Genomic DNA, 18,861 nt, shown 5'->3' with positions numbered 1-18,861 from the left:
AATTCCCCTTCCTAGACAGCACACCTACTAGTTTTTATTCTTTTTTACGCTTTTGATCATTAATAAATTTTATAATTAATTTAATGGGTAATCATATTGTTTCTTATGAATAATTCATACTTTTAAACTCTTATTGAATGTTCTAATTTTGTTAGTAGAATAAGTGTAATTTTCTTATAATATTATGATTGTATTTTTGTTTTTACAAAGAAACTGAAAACCGTTATGAAGGTAAACACCAAACATCGGTATATAAAACCTGCTAAATAAATAAATAAAGTTCTTTATCAGGCTAAAAGTTGAAAGGGTATCTTCTGTGAGGCACATCCTCACTGCTTGTTTTTGGCCAACAAGAGCTGCCACAAGAGCGATGGCTATCTTCCCTCTCCACATATGAGCACACCACTCCTGCAACTTGCCCAGGTCCAGCTGGCTCCAGTGGATAGGAGATCTAAGCTCTGATCCCCTATACTACAACAACTTCAATCACGTAGCCATCCCCGACCCCAGCAGTAGCCCTCAGACAACAGTTACTTTCTGAACCTTATACATTCGACTCATAAGTGTCACTGTTATGCGATGACTGAAATTCATTCTGCCCATAAGCTGTAAACTCTGCCTCTGTACTTTCCCAGATGGTATTAGTCTAATGAACCGTAGATATGTCTGTGAACTGAACCCATATCGCCTGTATGACAGCATATAGCACTTTCCCTAGACGACTAGGCTGGCAACACGACTTCATTTTCAACAGAATTTTCTCACAAGTATAAGAAACTAAAAATGATTGATTTTTAATTTTGTAGATAGAAAATAAGTTTGGAAAGGTGTATTCTTTATTTATTTTTGAGTACATAAGTTCCAAATGCATTCTTTATAAACGAAGGCTCTGCATCCAGATGGATGCACACAGTGTCGTCTTGATGCATTCTTTCACAGTTACACAAAGAAAATGTATTTACTTGTTTAAATTACTTTACCAAAAAGTAATTCCCTATGTATAATCTCTTACTACAAACACATATCCAGATTACAAAAAACTAATTATTGTAATTGCTTTAATAATATTCACTGGTTGTACCCTATTTTTGAAAGATATGGAGTGCAGCAGTATACAGCAACAATTTAGAGAGAGAAGCATATTGTGTGAGGAACTTGGTCTTTCTTAGAATTAAAAAAACAAATACATCAGAGAGGACTTCGTAGCGCTGTAAACCAATGTTTTATTCCCCTCTCTCTCCTGTTTCCTTCTTATCTGCCCTCCCTGTCCCCCATTACTATGCTACCAGGATTCTAGCAGCGAGATGGTAGGCCTCAGTATCTTTCAAATTTTATAAAATCTCTTAGTTATTTAAAGATTTAATATTGTATGTTTAAAGAACTTAAAGATTAAAACTAGTGCTCGTTGGCTTTATAGCAGTGTCACAGTACATCATCTGTGGAGAGGTCATTTGCTTGCAATTGAATTTTCTCTTTGGAAGAAGTTAAAGCATGAAACACAGTGAAGACTGCTTAACCCGTGCAATAAATGAATTGACTAGGAGGGTGTGGGGGATAGTGGTGGTAGTTTTAAGCTTATCTGTGTTAGTTTTTTTTATGACAACAAAAGTAGAGAACAGGAACACTCCAAACAGATTTGTGAATGATTGCTTGAAATCTAAATAAACATTATTTTCTGTAAATAAGCAGGCTTATTTAGCCATGCTGTCTGGGCGTCACGGCATATAACTGTTTCTCTAAGCTCGAAGAGTTTTTCGGCTGGGAGGCTCTTCCCACGTGTCTCAAGTGAATCTCCTCAGTTTGATTTTTTTCCATGCTCTGCACGGACGTGTAGAGTAGTCTCTCACAACTTTTTTTTTCTCCTCAGAAGAAATTTTTGGAAAACAAAAAGCACTTTTAAGTGCTATGACCCCCTGGTTTTAAGTACTGCCAATGCGGCAAGATCATGTTGGCGACCAATGGGCACAATTACTGTTACTTGTGCCTTGGTCCCGAGCATGACCAAGCAGCCTGCAGAGACTATGGAAGAATGTCTGCCAGGGCTCAATGTCAAAGGGCCGCAAAAAGCTTAAGACTCCGAGAGGAGTCGACAGAATCCTATGCCTCTTCTCCAAGGGAAGGAAGATCAACATACTCCTCTCCGGGACCAAAAACTCACCACCCAGATCCAGTAAGGCGAGCTTCATCAGTGGGATCTGGGGAAAAGCAGAGGCAGGCCATTAAAATTTCTAAAGGTTTCTTATCGTTGCAGATCACAAAGTCAAAAGAATCAATACAGAAGAAAGTGTCTGATCGACTGACTTATGTAACAGCATTGAGCTCATCGATGCAGGTCCGGGCATCAGATAAGCCAACGCAAGTGAAGGCGCCGGACAAGTCGACGCATGTCAGCGACAGTGAGTTGGACAAGTCGATGCAAATGAAAGCGTCGTCACCTTGGACCAAGAAGGCTTCAGCATACTCAAAACAGCCAACACATTACTCTGCATTGGAGGCAGAACATCAAGATGCCCCAACAAACCTTGAAGCTTTTTCAAAATGTATTCTTAGACTATAGCATACACCACTATACCCTCAGAGTAGTGTCAAACCATCATTACAGAGGCCTCTGCTAAAACTATCTGATCAAGAGATAGAGGAAGACTCTCTTATTGAAGTATCCTCCTTCCTAAATTCGTATCACTCGGGCCAGAACTTTTCTTTAAGGGACTGGAGTCATTCTCCTTTTCTTCAGCTACCTCTGCAGGGTAGACCCAATCTCCCACTAAAAGAGCCTCTAGCACCCAGACCTAAGGCACTGGAAGCAAGTATTCTTCAGGCAGCACCACCTCTGCCAAAAAGGCAAAGCTCCAGACCCCATTCATCCCTGGGTTCTGCTTCTCAGTCCTCAATGGACAAGTCACAAGTTAAACCATCCAGGAAGGGACATTTCCAAACATCAGCACTGGGTGCTTCCTCTGAAGAGATAATGTCCCAAATTACCTCCATCTTAAAATCCTTCTTTGCTAACCTGCCTTCTCAACAGATATCTGTTCCACTTCACTCTCCAACTCCATCCGAAGGATATCGTTCTCATTCGGAACATCCTCCATCACCTACGAGAAATGGAACTCAGCCCACAAGGTTTGGGGAGCCCTCAATTTTCCTCAGAGCTGACTGACCACCCTCAGGAGTCACCTCTGTCCTTGCAGGAAGCTTGACGGATACTCTTTCAGACCCACCGCAAGAGCCACCTGAGCCTTCTTCACCTCCGGATGAATTCATCTACTCAAAATTTTTAGAGAAGGTGGGAGCATTCTTGAAGGTGGAAACCTGCAAGATCTCTGAATCTAGAGTGGAGATGATGGGCATTTTAAAGATCCTAGAGGTTCTGTCAGAGCCAACCGCTCTTCCTTCATATTCTCTGTTAGATTTGGTCATGGATAAAGCATGCAAAACACCCCATACTATATTTGTAGCATCCAGGAAATTAGACCTAAAATATAGGACGTGAAAGTCTACTCTTTATGGCACGGTCCAAATTCCACATGCCTCTGTTGTTGTTGAATCGGCTATGAAAAAGGCAAAGAAAACAAGGCTACATTCAAATACGCCCCCCGGAAAAGATAGCAGGTTATTGGATGAATTTGGATGAAAGATGTTTCAAGGTTCCATGCTAAATATGCACATACAGCAACACCAATATTACATTGCACAATACCTATATGAATGCATCTAAAACCTAAAACCCTTCGTCTCTATGGGACAGGGGGACATAGGAACACTGAAACCATTAATAGACCTGCAGGAAGGTCTAACACACCTCCTGATAATCATCTATGAAACCTTTGACACGTTAGCTCGATCTTCGGTGGCCTCCATTGCAGCCAGACGCATGGCTTGGCTCCGTTCCAGTGGAATTCACGAAGATGTTCATGATGAATTTGCGAACTTGCCATGTAAAGGTGGTAATCTTTTTGAAGAGAAGCTGAAACAGTCTTGCAAATAAAGAAGAGAATGTAGCAGTTCAGTCGTTAACTTCATCCACAGTCTACATCCAGAAAATATTAATCTCAGTACAAGAGGGGATTCTACCAATATAGACTATAAGGGAATTATCATCTGTATTACCATCTGTATGGATCACCTTCTTAACAACTGAGGCCTCAAGGGTAACAGCCTTAACAAAGAAACCGGCAATGGAGTCAGAGACCCCAGAAACCACAATAAACAGAGTTTTTGAAAAACAATATCACATCACCCTCTCATATCTGGGGCAGGATACTTCTTTCTACCATGCCTGGTCCAAGATCACAACCATCAGTGGGTCCTCGATATAGTATCCCAGGAGTACAAACTGGATTTCACTTATTTCCCCCTGTTAATGAATCGAGTAGCACCCATGAGAATTATTTCCCAAATCCCCACGCTTCAGCAGGAGGCTAGAACACTGCTAAACCAACAAGGAATCCACCTTCTTATGCTCTCCCAGATCAACAAAGGCTACTATTCCCAGTACTTCCTCATTCCCAAGAAGTCGGGGGGGTGGTCTTCATCCCATTCTGGACTTGTGTTCTGTCAACAAATGTATCAAGCAACAAAAGTTCAAAATGACCTCTTTAAAGTCAATCCTCCCTTTTCTACAACCCAGCGATTGGATTGTTTCTCTGGACCTGAAGGACACGTATACTTAAATTCCCATCCATAAGGCTTATTGGCGATATCTTTGCTTCCAAGTGGGGAATTATCATTACCAGTACAAAGTACTCCCCTTTGGACTCTCTTCTACCCCGAGAGTCTTCACAAAATGTCTTGCTGTAATTAGAACATAAGAACATGTCATACTAGGTCAGACCAAGCCCAGCATACTGTTTTCAACAGTGGCCAATCCAGGCCATAGGAACCTGGCAAATACCCGAAAACTAAGTCTATTCCATGTTACTGTTGCTAGCAATAGCAGTGGCTATTTTCTAAGTCAACTTAATTAATAGCAGGTAATAGACTTCTCCAAGAACTTATCCAATCCTTTTTTAAACACAGCTATACTAACTGCACTAACCACATCCTCTGGCAACAAATTCCAGAGTTTAATTGTGCGTTGAGTGAAAAAGAGCTTTCTTCAATTAGTTTTAAATGTGCCACATGCTAACTTCATGGATTGCCCCCTAGTCTTTCTATTATCTGAAAGAGTAAATAACCGATTTACATCAACCCGTTCTAGACCTCTCATGATTTTAAACATCTCTCATATTCCCCCCTCAGCCGTCTCTTCTCCAAGATGAAAAGTCCTAACCTCTTTAGTCTTTCCTCATAGGGGAGCTGTTCCATTCCCCTTATCATTCTGGTTGCCCTTCTCTGTATCGTCTCCATCGCAGTTATATCTTTTTTTGAGATGCAGTGACCAGAATTGTACACAGTATTCCAGGTGCGGTCTAACCATGGAGCGATAGAGGCATTATGACATTTTCCGTTTTATTCACCATTCCCTTTCTAATAAATCCCAACATTCTGTTTGCTTTTTTGACTGCCGCAGCACACTGAACTGACAATTTCAATGTCTTATCCACTATGACACCTAGATCTTTCTTGGGTAGCACCTAATATGGAACCTAACATTGTGTAACTATTGCATGGGTTATTTTTCCCTATATGCATCACCTTGCTCATTTATGAAAATAGAGAATCAGTATTTATCCCCTAGCTCGATGACTGGCTAATTGTCTCTCCAAGTGCACAAGCATTACAGAAACAATTGATTGGGACAATTCAATGCTTGGAAGAACTTAGATTTGTCATAAATTACAAAACATCCCACCTATATCCTTCCCAGATGCTTCAGTTCATTGGAGTGAGGATTCACACTCCACTATGGAGGGCATTTCTGCCTGATGACAGGGCTCAAATGCTAGGTTCTCAGTGCCTACTTTTTCAACAACGAACTTTTACTACAGTATGCCGAGTACTAGTCTTATTGGGACACATGGCAGCAGCGATACATGTAGTCCCTCGTACCTGTCTTCACATGAGACAATTGTAATGGAGCTTAAAGTCACAATGTAATCAGCGCAGACAACCCATGTCAAAGAGAATTTGCATAACAACTTCAATGAAAAGGGACATTTCGAGGTGGCTAATGTCCTCAGTGCTGACAAAAGGAGAGCCATTCAGGAATCCTCCTCACCAAATTAATAGTCATGACGGATGCTTCAATAAAGGATTGAGGGGCCCATCTTCTTCATCTAAAGACACAAGGCTTATAGACCCAAACAGAATGCCAATTCTAGATAAACCTATTGGAATTGAGAGCAATAAAGAATGCAATGCATGCATTCGAACCAACGCTTCACAGGAAGTCTGTAATGATCCACCCGGACATCAAGTAGCCATTTCTACATAAACAAAGGAGGATCAGGTTCCAGGATTCTCTGCAAAGAGGGTACAGATCTGCGAATAGGCAGAGGAGAATGGATGATCCTACAGGCATCATATCTGCCAGGATTGGCAAATACAAAAGCAGACAGACTCAGCAGAATCTTCCAACTGCACGAGTGGTCCCTAAACCAAGTGGTAGCGGAAGATCTTTTCAACCGCTGGAGTACTCCATGCATAGAACTCTTCGCATTATAACTCAACACAAAACTAAACACCTTTGGCTCAATCCTTCCCAGCAAATGCATTCTTGATCCCCTGGTCAAGGGGCCTATGGTATGCCTATCCCCCAATTCCACTAATATCATGCACGATATAGAAATGCATATCAGACATACTTATTGCTCCAGATGGCTGGCAGCCAAGGTATACTTATCTAGTACATCTCTCCAGTCATCCACCAATATTTCTGGGAAATGGCACACAATTACTAACACAGGAGAACGGGACTCTTTCACCTGATGCACTCCTCCCTCCAACTAACAGCATGGAGATTGAGCAGGAGGTCCAAGACATTTCCAGCTGCTGCCCCATATCACTGACGTTTTAATAGCAGCTAGAAAACATCCACCAGGAAAAATTATGTATTCAAGTGGAAAAGATATTGTAGTTGGTGTTGCCAGCAGGGAACTGACCCTTTCACTGGCTCCCCAAAGGGTTTACTAACATACCTACACTCACTTTCTACCTCAGGCTTAGCAGTGACATCCAGACGTGTTCACCTAAGTGCGATAGCAGCTTATCACACTACAGGAGAAAGCTCTTCAATCTCTTCTCATCCTTTGATTTTACGATTAATCGGGGTCTACTACGCATTCACCCACCAGTATGGAAACCTCCTGTACTGTGGGATATAAACATCGTCCTGTAAAACATAATGGGTGCTCCCTTTCCACGGAGTCCACATCCTTGAAATACCTGACTTGGAAGGTACTTTTCTCCCTCTTCAACTGCAGGGAGAGAATAGATTCTACTCAAGGAATGCTTACTGCTGATGATAATGTGTGAAAAAGGAATCACTACTTGATTTTCCTCTGTTAAATTAGCCCTGCAGTGTCTGTGGGTGACAATATACTCTGGGTAGGAAGGTAGGCTACAGACATGAGCTTTGTAGTGAATTGAAGTTACCCTTACAGGGGACATCTCTTATAGATGGGTTTGTCATTTAGAGTTTGAGTTGGCTTTATTACTTATATTTGTGCTAAAGTATGTTATATGTCATTCAATCCTAAATTCTAAAGCTTGATGCTTAAGATACATGCAGACAGATTCAACGAGGATGGCGATTAGCCAAGATAGGTTTAAAAAATATAATAACAATGTTTTAGTTTTTAAAGGAAACAGGGTTATGAAAAATATATAGGTTGTATATCTTTCAAGTAGTCTGATAATGAGGTGTTCTTATTTTATATGCACCGCAAAGAACACCTCATTATCAGCACAAATCCATTCAGACATGGAAACACATAGTCAATCAGTAGGCTCTTCTCTGCCGGTCGATTGCCACCTGCTGTCTCCAACTCACCAAGGTGGAATTTCTCCTCCTCTTTTTTGTTGGTTTTTTTGTCAGTTTGGCAGAAAACATCATTTTCTGCCAAACTGCCCATAGGAATGATGTGATGAAATTGAAAAACTTTAACAAGCTCACTTGTGTACAGTTCTGTTTTGTAAATAAAAAATGCCATAAAGCATTAAAGCCTCACAAACAACACACCGAAGGATAAAGGCCTGGACTAGCGCTTTCCAATAAGTAAAGTCATACTTATAAACATGGACTCAACAAGCTTCCGGTTCAAAACTCAGCCAACCCTAAATGTTCCATGCTGCCACAGCAGTTCGTATTCCAACATGCCGGAAGTCCAAGATACACAGCAGCAGGGTCCAGATGTGAGTTCCTTCGACTCACATTAGCTTGCCCAAAACAGAGTTAACAATCATTGCAGGGAATCAACAAAGGGTTTCACCTCTCTGGCAGTTACAAATAGCTTGATTTCTCCTTGATGATAAACTTTTAAGCGGGTGGGGAATTGTAGCGAAAATCTCACTCCCTTTCGGAGCAGCTGCATACAACAGGTGGAGAATTCTTTCCTGGCAGCCTGAACTTTGGCTGAAAAATCAGAGAAAATCAGAATCTTACTAGCTTCATACTTCTCGTCTGGTACTTTTCGATAAGCTGCATCTTAACTTTATCGGTATAATTGAGATATTTTACTATAACTTAACACGGCCTGTTTGGGTCCAGTCCTCTGGCCCCCCCAGGCTGTGCACTCTTAACCAAAATTGCTCTTTCTGCTACTGATATTTGGAGTATCTCCGGCAGCCACTTCTCACAGAATTTCACCAACTCTTCACCTTGAAAGCTCTCAGATGCCAATTATACATAGATTGTAGTGCTGGCTGTGGTTCTCCATATCTTCCAGCTTTTCCTCAAGCCATTTGTTTTTTCCTTTGAGCTTGGTAGTTGCTTTACTGAGAAATTCAATGCACTCATCATGATTGCTGATTTTGTTGTTTATACCAGTGATTGCCACATTTTAAGATTCTACCTTATCTCTCAGTGCCTCAACCAAGGATTATATTTTCTGTAGCTGTTCTGTGAATGCTGCCAATATGTGTGAGCTCTTTCAGTGCTACTTCAGATAGATCCCCCATCACAGGCTCAGCCTCCATCGTCATTTTGTCATCCACATCAGATGACTTGTCTGTTCTTAATCTCTGCGATCTTCTGGCCATCTCACCAATTTTAGCAAAAGCAGAATTACCCATTAATTCCCCAACCCACTGATGTTTAAATTTTTACAGAAACTGCATTTTAAAGAGGCAAACTTAACAATTTATTGATGATCCCAAGGGAGCAAGGCCAAGGATAGACTGCTTAGTGTGATGATATCGCCACACCCCCCTCCATAATTTCATGTTAATGCATTTTTGTTAGGAAGACACAATTTAGATGTCCGGCACCCAATGCAATAAACCTTTGAGCACCAGAAATGCACATTTCTTCTTAGCATGCCCTTTTTGTATGCCACTCCACTTTCTTTCTCATTTAAATATTGCATTGGGCACACAGGATGTAGATGCACGCGCGTCTTATTGCATTGGCCTGTTGGTCTCCATTTCTCCCTCCCCCTCCCCCATCTCATACTTTGCTGCCAAAATTCTAGCAGTAAGATAGGCAATGAGATAGTAGGCTTCAGTATTGTCATTATTTTCCCTTCTCTTTAGTTTTTAAGGATTTTCTGCTACATGTGAATTTGTTTTGGCATTTTGACCTTCATCTTATAGGAAATACATTTGTCACTTGTTTCCATAAGGCAGTTGCCAGTTCTGTTTTATTCCCGCAAAGCTTGTGACAAAGTGTATTGTTTTCTTTATTTATAAAATATTTTGAACAATGTATTGGACAAGTCAGAACCTTATAATAAACTGTACAAATGAAAAGAAAGTTGATCTGATAAAAGAAAAATGGAGAAGAGGCAGCAGAATGAAGATAAGAGGGCAGTTTTCAAAAGCCATTTGCCCTGAATGTGGGTAAACGAATGTGTGTTACAATTCTCATACCTTTACCCATATTTTCATGGAGGCTTTTCCAGGGTGGGTTAGGCTGGGAAAGATGGCCAGCAAATGAAGATTGGGGGGAATAGGATAGGAACTGATAAAGAGCACAGAAAATCAATATAAGAACTTGTGTGCAGCACAGGAACTAAGAGCCAGAGAAGAGGACTGGTGACTTATTGAAGGCAATAACACTGCATATTAACCATACAGCATCTTTTAGTGCTTGAGATAGGAGGGTGGTGGAGATGAGAAAGTATAGTGGCTCAGAGCAGAGTATATCTAGTTTGCTTGTGCCCGTTGCAGAGTTGTTGGCATGTGACTGTTGCAAAGAGTTAGCTATGTTCTAAAGAAGTACTATGCCATCTTTCCCAAAACTGATTTGATATTACTTCACTCCTGGTCTCTCTCATGACAGATTGTGACGGGCTGCTGCTGTTGTGCTAAAGTTTTAGAATTCCGCCCAGAGGAGGTACGCTCAGGCCTCGCTGCCATGTGCCTGCTGTGCTGCACACATTTGATTCTTTCTGCTCTGGAGCAGTCAGGAGCTCCTCTATACATTCTTTGGTACATAAAATGAAAAGCAATAAATTACCACCTGAAATAAACGTTAAATGTTTTGATGGGTAAAATGTGAGGACCAGGAAAGACCAGTGGGTGGCTTGAATTGATTTGGAAATAATCCAGTGCCCCTTTTCCCGTTCATTGCCTCCTTTCTCTGAATGACATGTTTTGTTTGCTATTTGTTAAATAAATACCTTGAGGAAGTGCTTCTTGAATATAAAAAATAATTTTTCATAGTTTCTGCTCCCTTACATCTTTTTCTCTTTCCACACTGACACTGAGAAACAAAGCATAAATTGTCTAGCAGGAGGAGGGGAGGATTAAGAGTGCAAGGGCTATATATAACTAGATGACATCTTAAGCAATATGTTGGAGAGACCTCCATGCATCTGGGCCTCAAGCTCTTCCTAAAGTATTTGTCATCAGACTAGATAAAACACAAAAGCCCTTTCTGCTGAGGCATTAACTGTACATCATATATAAGCATAGCATTATCCATATAGTATTTGTAAGATATGCAGAGTCTGTCTCCAAATGTGTTGTAGTATCTTACTTGTCGAATCTTGTCCAATTTCAGATCTTTCTGCATAAGAAAGGTGGTAATGAGGTAGTTATAAGTTAGCACAGGTGTAGGCAATTCCAGTCCTGGAGTGCCATGAACAGGTCTGGTTTTCAGGACATCCATAATGAATATGCATAAGATATATTTGCATACAATGGAAGCAGTGCATGCAGATATACCTCATGCATATTCATTGCGGATATCCTGAAAACCAGACCTGTTTATGGCACTCCAAGACCAGAGCTGCCTACCCGTGAGCTAGCTGGTGGTAGTTATTGGTGTGTGGGCTGATACAATGTGTCAGTGGTTTGATGAGATCTAGATAGTTGACTTTATCCTATCATTTTTATAGTGCTGTCTCTGAATAGGTATTTGTTAGTGTGTCTCTATTTTTGACCCAATATTACAGAACAATTCCTCCACAGTTGGACTTATATGTGAAAGACTATAGATGTTTTCTGCTTTTCATCTCTTTTGCTCCTTGCTCCTACTTATTCTTTCCATAACTTACTCTCTCCCTCAAATTTGTGGTGACTTTCTGGTTGGAGGTATATTTTATTTATTTTATTTATTTGTATTTTTCTATACCGGCATTCACGGAGTTCGTATCATGTCGGTTTACATAAAATGTGTGTGTGTATCTCTATATCTATATAGAAATACACAGATATAGATATATCTGAGTGTGTGTGTATATATATATATATATATATATATATATATATGTGTGTGTGTGTGTGTATATATATATATATATATATATATATATATATAATTTATATGTGTATGGGGCTTTCTGAACTTTCCTGTATTACAATCTATGATAATAGTCATTTTACGGAACGGAATCTCTAGTAGGTCAGTCTACAAACACTTCAGAGACAGTGAAAAACAGGAAGCTAGAGAAGACAAAGGCTATTAAATTCAGTTCAGTAAAGAGCCTACATTCATAGATTGGAATTTTGTAAACTTCCTTTCTTGTATAGTATAGACTTTGTATTGTGCTGCTAGGGTGATATTAAGTTCTTGCCCCACATTACTTCCTCAATACCATGGTTGCCAGGCAAATAGGTAAAGTGCAGCATGGCTGTATGCATTTTTTTTGTTCCATGCTGTCATTGAAAAATGAATGCAGAAAGACTACAGCATATGGTGTCTTGTTGCTTTCCTATTCCCTTTTCCTTGATTTCATTCCTTCTTTTTTGAATGGACTGCTTTGTGTCCTTAGGTAAAGACTGAGATCAGTGTGGAGAGCAAACATCAGACACTACAGGGCCTGGCTTTTCCTCTCCGACCAGAGGCTGAGCAAGCCATCCTGCTACTGAAACAGAAGAAAATCAACTATATCCAGCTGGTAAGGAACCAAGCCCAGGCATCTTTTGTGGCAAGGAGGGAGAGAAAGTTGCATAGTTTGTCAGTGTTTCTCAAGCCAGTCCTTGAGTACTCCCTAGCCAATCTGGTTATCAGGCTATCCACAATAAATATGCATGAGATTTGCATGCACTGCCTCCACTGATTGCAGATCTATCTCGGGCACATTCAAGTGGATAATCAGAAAACCAAACTGGCTAGGTGGTACTCCAGGACTGGCTTGAGAAGCACTGGTTTATATTTTTCTAGTGACATTGCCATAAAAGCCCAACTGGTAAGGCTGGAGCAGTCTTTTTGCAGAGTTTCTTCTCACTCAGATTGAATATCCCATATTTATGATCCCTCAACGTGTTTACAATGATCAAGCAAATTTAATTTACTGTGTTTCTCATTATTCCCACTCTTCCACATTTCTGTCTCAGAAACTGGATCTGGAAAAGGAGACCATTGACTTGGTTCATACAAACCCTACAGAAATAGCAGACCTCCCCCGAAGGATCCCACAGGAATCTGCTCGCTATCATTTCTTCCTCTACAAACACTCCCATGAAGGGGACTATTTGGAATCTGTTGGTAAGATCCTCATGTCTTTTAATTCTGATTTATAATTTATTTTTGGCTAGAGCAGGAGTCAGCTCGTCTGCCAAACTGTAGCACTTAAAAACATTTTGCACCACACCCTGCCCCCTGCTGCTTAGATCCAAAGAGATAACTGCCTTAAAAAGGAACTAGCCTGGTTCTGGCCCTGCCCTGCATTAACAGCACATACTGCCTTCTGCCAAGCTGACCTCACTTCCTGCAACTGAGATACAATAAGTGGAAGGTGCACTTTGAGGCCAGCCCAGGCAGGATGTACATTTCCAGAACCTGTACACCTTCCTGTTTCTTTGCCTCCTTAAAAGCAGTCCATACAGAGCAGGAAGGAAGGTGAACAGGCAGAAAGAGAGAGACTGTTAGGACACAGCCAGCCTGAGAGAGAGAGACTGTTAGCAGACCAGACCACTGCCAGAAAAAGAGAAAGCAAGAGCTATAGGAGAGAGACAAGGAGAGTGAGAGAACCTAATCTCCTCTCCTCCTATTTTGTTGGTTCAGCATACTGACATTTTACATGCACTGTTTACACGTAATATATACATCAGATGGAGCCCAGCATGGAAATTTGTTATCAAAGTTTCTAGAAACTTTGAGCATGCCCTACTGGGTATATGCATATTGTCATGCATTTTTATCAGGAGGCACTTCAGTCTCACTTTTTCCACAGAGCACACAGGTTACAGATTTTCATCTCTCCTGCTGTGAAGGAACCTCAAGCTTCCTTACAGTTTCGGATTCATCCATTGTATAGCCACATAGTCTGTTCTTTTTCCCTTTAGTCTCCTAGGTTGGTTTTTCTAAGTTTTCTTTCTTTTTTGGTGGCAACAAGGTACACTAGTACTGGTTCATCAAGCAGTATTGACTGCGGTTTTGTCATTGATTTTGCTGCACTTGTTCACCTGATGCTTCTTTCAGAGAAGGCAGCCAGTGGCTTCATGGATGTCCCCTGTTTGAGAGGGTTCATTTTTCACGGACCCCATGATAGATGTGTGCTTTCCATAGGGGCTAACAGTGATGTCCGAGGGTGTTCCCTTTATATAGCCATAACCCCCTAGAGAGCATTAATCCTAGCTTGACTCATGAAAAATATTTCAGGATCCATATGTCCATTCCATCAGTATCGACATTGAAGGACCCAGGAGCTGCATTGGCAGCTGACCCTGGACTTGCATCAGGAGGGCATCTATTCCTGCAACATCAAGCACCAGGAAAGTCTAGGGTATAGACCTTTCTCTTTCTTCTTCTATCCAAAAAAGGCAAAGGATTCAGCTTTGTCTGTTCTTACATAGAGGAGTGCTGATGTTGAGTATCGTGTGAAGACCAAGAAGCATTGACTTCAGTTGCCATCAATGCCAAGTTCCAGGGGCAGGGGCATTCTGGTAGCAGCCCTGAAGCCCCCCAAACACCTCTGGTATCCCAGGAGGATGTGGCCTCCTCTGCCCTTGGCATCATGAATTTTTGAGGAAGAGCTGGATAGGAAGATCCAGCAGGCCTTGGACAGAGCAATGCAGAGCATTGATGCTCCAACACTGAAGGCTTTTATGTTCATACATCCAGCCGATTCTGGAGGCCTTGCAGCCTCCTGATGGATAAGACTTGTTGGTTCCCATTGGAAGAGGAAGCTTCCACAAAGAACAGAAAATTGTTGGGGTCTAGGGACCAACAGATTAGTACTCTTCTCTCTGAGGCCTTGTCTGTTAGCTGGGAGAGATCCAGATCGCACCCCTGGCTTACCAGCCAGATTTTGACTCAATATTCCTGGGGCTACAGCTATGGACCTGGTCAAGAGGAATAGATAGGTCTCCCCTCCAACCCTATCCTTCACATGACGGGAGACTACCTTCACTTGAAAATTTCTCCTTTGCTGGCTTTTTCCAGGGAATGGAGGGAGCCATTCAATTTACTTTGCAGTAGAAGGATAAGTTCAGAACCAAGATGGTGGACATCCTCCAGTTCGTGGAACCCCCCTAAGGATATTGTGGCAGTTCAGTGCATGAGATCCTACAGGAAGTTCAAATGAGGATGTGGGAGTTGGCCCCTTTGGTTACAGTGAATAAGAAGGTGGATGCAATTTATCTTATCCAGAAGATTCCTGGATTTTAAAAGCAGTAGCTGTCATACCAATCTGTGGTAGTTTAATATGCTATAAAGAAGGCCAAGAGGTCCAGGATCCACTCTTTTTGGTGTCCTTGGGGAGGGATGCTCTCATCATGGACTCTCAGGTTGCTATGCTCAATGCCCACAAATAATCTTAGCAGCTCTTCATGTGCCAGTACATATGGGACATTCTGAAATGGGTCAAAGAAGTGGTAGAGCAGCTTCCTGAGAAGCAGTATGATGACTTCCAGTTACTAGTAGATAATCTAGAGTGAGAAAAACACATGGTTAGATCAACCTTTGGTTTTTATGAGACAGTAATGATAATCTCTGCAGTAGGGATTAGTGCCCATAGACTCACCTGGCTGCAGGCCTCATACCTCCAATCAGATATCCATGAAAGACTTGGCAGACATACCAGACTTACAGACAGAATCTCTTTGGAGATAAGGAGAAGGAAGTAGTGGATCAGATAAAATACCACTGTGCGACACATCAAACCCTCTCCACTGCCATTCCAGATCTACTCTCCTCAACCAGAAATTACCTGAACGGGTTGCTAAGATAACATTTCTATCAGTTGAGGAGATGTTTTCCTCCTCCCTCTTGGTCCTGTCAACAGCAGGGTCCTCATGCTTGCCCTGGGCAGTAGAGAGCCTCCAAGCCATGCACTTCAGTCAAAACCTGGGTCAGGGTTTTGACTAAATTGTAGAGAACATGGCTGAGATCCCACTACCATGTGCCAGAGGATATTCCTATCAGATTAACGCTGAAGCTTTACATAAACCATTGGTCAAGTGTAACTTTAGACAAGTAGGTCCTCAGCATAATATGAAATGGGTACACACTGCACCTATTGGATATCTCTGCAAATTGCACACCAGAACCTGCTTAGGGAATTTCTCAGTGTCAGAGCTACTGCAATTGGGGCTGTCCTCCAGCCTCAGGTATTTTCTGATCCCAAAGAAAACAGGGGGACTTTGTCCCATTCTAGACCTAAGAGCCTTAAATAAGTTCTTTGAGGGAAAAGTTCAAAATGGTTTCCCTGGGCATCTTTAATTCCCTTTCTTGAAAAAGTGGACTGATTATGCTTTCTAGATCTAAAGGATGCTTATACCCACAAAGAGAGATTTCCCGGTCACAGAAAATATCTCAGATTCATAGTAGAGGATCTGATATTGTGTACTACCTTTTGGCCTTTTGTCTGCCCTACTTGTTTTCACAAAATGTCTTGCAATAATGGTGATGCACTTAAACAAATTGGGGGTGCAAGTATATATTGGGGAGGTGCCACAGAATCAATGTACAGAACCATCCATGTTGGAGTTACGAGGGCTCATCATCAACTAGCCCAACTCCCATTTGAGCCTGTCATCTCAACTGGTATTTATAGGAGCGCTGCTAGACACAAGTTGGGCAAGAGCCTTTCTCCCACAGGAGATAATTATCACAGTGGAGAGGATAAAATAGTCTGCAGGCATCAGCATGGGACATATTGAGATTGTTGGGCCTCATGGCATCAATGTTATGCCCTTAGCATGTCTTCATATGAGAAGAACCCACTGGATCCCCAAAACCCAGTGAGATTAAGCCACTCCAGTTCTTTCAGACAGCAACCAAATCACCCAGCCTATGAAGGACTCTCTGTCCTGGAGGCTGATTCATTTAAATTTATATTTCTTTATTTGCAAAGTAAAGTATCAGGAACATTTGATTACATTAAAAAAAAGATGCAAAGTAATGAAAAACAGGTAAATTAATAGGAAAACATAATTTAGACCCAAACAGAGCAATATTCCAAAGTAAAAAGAAAAGAAAGTCAATGTAGAAATAATACTTACTGCAGTACAAGATGACCCAACTGTACATTAACTGACTGATCCTGAACGTGCTAATACAGTCTATTTTGCAAAAACCTTCCAGTTGTTCTAGATCACAAAATACCTATTTGGCAGTTCCCATTCTAATTAGACACATACATGTAAATTGAAGAAGAAATGATGCACCTATAGCAAGCACCTTTTGTCTTTTTAATAAGAAAATTTTACATCTCTGCTGCACAGTGCTGGACACATCTGGAAAGAGAGAAATTCTATCACCAAGGAAAATATTTTTAAGTTTAAAAAACAATTGCACTGTCCAATATCTATCAGGCTCAAGGACATAAGTAACAGTTAACATAGCCCTAGACTCTACTTCAGTCTGAGAATTCTGCAGTAACTCAGATTTTGAGAAAATCAATACAAAATTTCCTCAATAATTCAGGGATTTTATTACCCTGTTATTAGTGCAGCACCTATGCCTCAGAATGTGCATAGAGTTTAAAAGAACTGACAGGTTTAATGGTAAAAATACAAGTTTCCTCTTTATGGGAGCCTTGAGTGGTTTTAAGTAGTTTGTCAACCTCTGCTGGAAATGCATAGGATGTGCATGGGGCAAAAGGTTAACCTGGAAGCAGTATAGGAATATTCCAGAGCCCTGGGTCAGCTATGTGTTGGGAGGTGTAACCTGCCTTCTTGACAGATAAGGCGTTCATCTACTGAGGGGTTCGGTTATGGAACAGAGGTGATGAAAGATCCTGACTCTCCTCAGTCTGGGGCTGTTCCAGACTGCAAGGAAAGAGTTGGATGAAGCTGTGATCCTCACCCAGGATCTCAGAAGGGAGTAGCCAGGAGTGCTGGGATTTTCTCTTAAAAATTCCCAGAGGCTTGAGAGCAGAGGAGAAGTAGAGCATGCAATACAACTTGGAAGTTAAAGGATTAAAAAGAGAAAGCTGCACTTAACTAAAGCAGCAATTCATCTGTGCCAGAGGGAACTTGTTTTGGGGCTTGGAGGATCCTAATGCTGCACCAGAGGAATTTTCCCTTGAGATGAGCAGTACATTCTTGTGAGTAACTATTTTGCTATCTGCAGAAAGAGGAGAAACAAAGTAACCAGAACTACTGTGTTGCAGGAAGAAGAAACTATCACTTAAGTAGAGGAGTTAAGATTTCTGGAACTCTGATCTTATTTGATTTCTGCTTCTATCTGAACTGTCACTGTCATCATATTTGATCCTGAAAATTCTGCAGTAAACTATTTATTATTTGGAGCACAATTTGAGTCTGGAGAGTGGTTTGTTTATGTGGCGTGTTCTCAGCTTGACACTGACCCTGCAGGTTATCCTGCCCTCGGCTAACGGCCCCAGAGTTCTCTTTTCCCACTTCAGGATAGTAATTACCCTACTCCCCAAAGCTGGGAAGGTGACCCCTGGCGTACAGGAGGTTACATTAGCTTTAACCTGCATTTTCAGTTCCGAAACCTGAGAAAGGGAATTATCTATTTTGTTTGTCAAAGATCTCACACATCCTTTAATGGCAATCCACAATATCTCCAAAGTAACCAGGGATGATACCTGTGTGACCAGCATCAGAGTGGATCTCATTCATATAACCCAGTTCTTGGTTAGTCAATAATAGCTGGAACTTCACCACTATGAGGCATAGTATTCAAGGCATCACTAGCCCAAGAGCTAGAGGCCCCAGGTCCAGCCAAAGACTCTGTGGCAGCATTTGGAGGAGTATGTGCATCTGGACTCTGCAATAAAATGGATCCCTCCAAAGCTACACCTACTATGCCAAGTTAATTCAAACCAGAAATAGCTCTGCATTGATATTCAATATGAAGACTTCTATGGTAGTCTGGGTCATAGGGGTTGAAACCACTGGTCT

At 41.4% G+C, this 18,861-nt stretch overlaps 1 protein-coding gene across 2 annotated transcripts in view; it reads left to right on the top strand.

Annotated features, from left to right (window-relative positions):
• Positions 1–18,861, top strand: part of TWF2 (twinfilin actin binding protein 2) — a 242,955-nt gene that overhangs the window by 188,046 nt on the left and 36,048 nt on the right. For both annotated transcript variants that reach the window (XM_029599479.1, XM_029599480.1), the window contains 2 exons: positions 12,318–12,443; positions 12,883–13,033. In XM_029599479.1, the coding sequence (XP_029455339.1) occupies positions 12,318–12,443; positions 12,883–13,033 (277 nt within the window). The remainder of the gene's footprint in view (positions 1–12,317; positions 12,444–12,882; positions 13,034–18,861) is intronic.

This window comes from Rhinatrema bivittatum, chromosome 4 (assembly GCF_901001135.1).
Source record: "Rhinatrema bivittatum chromosome 4, aRhiBiv1.1, whole genome shotgun sequence".
NCBI classification, from domain to species: Eukaryota; Metazoa; Chordata; class Amphibia; order Gymnophiona; family Rhinatrematidae; genus Rhinatrema; species Rhinatrema bivittatum.
Note: the sequence above shows the minus strand (reverse complement) of the source record. Positions and strands in the feature narration are given on the sequence as shown.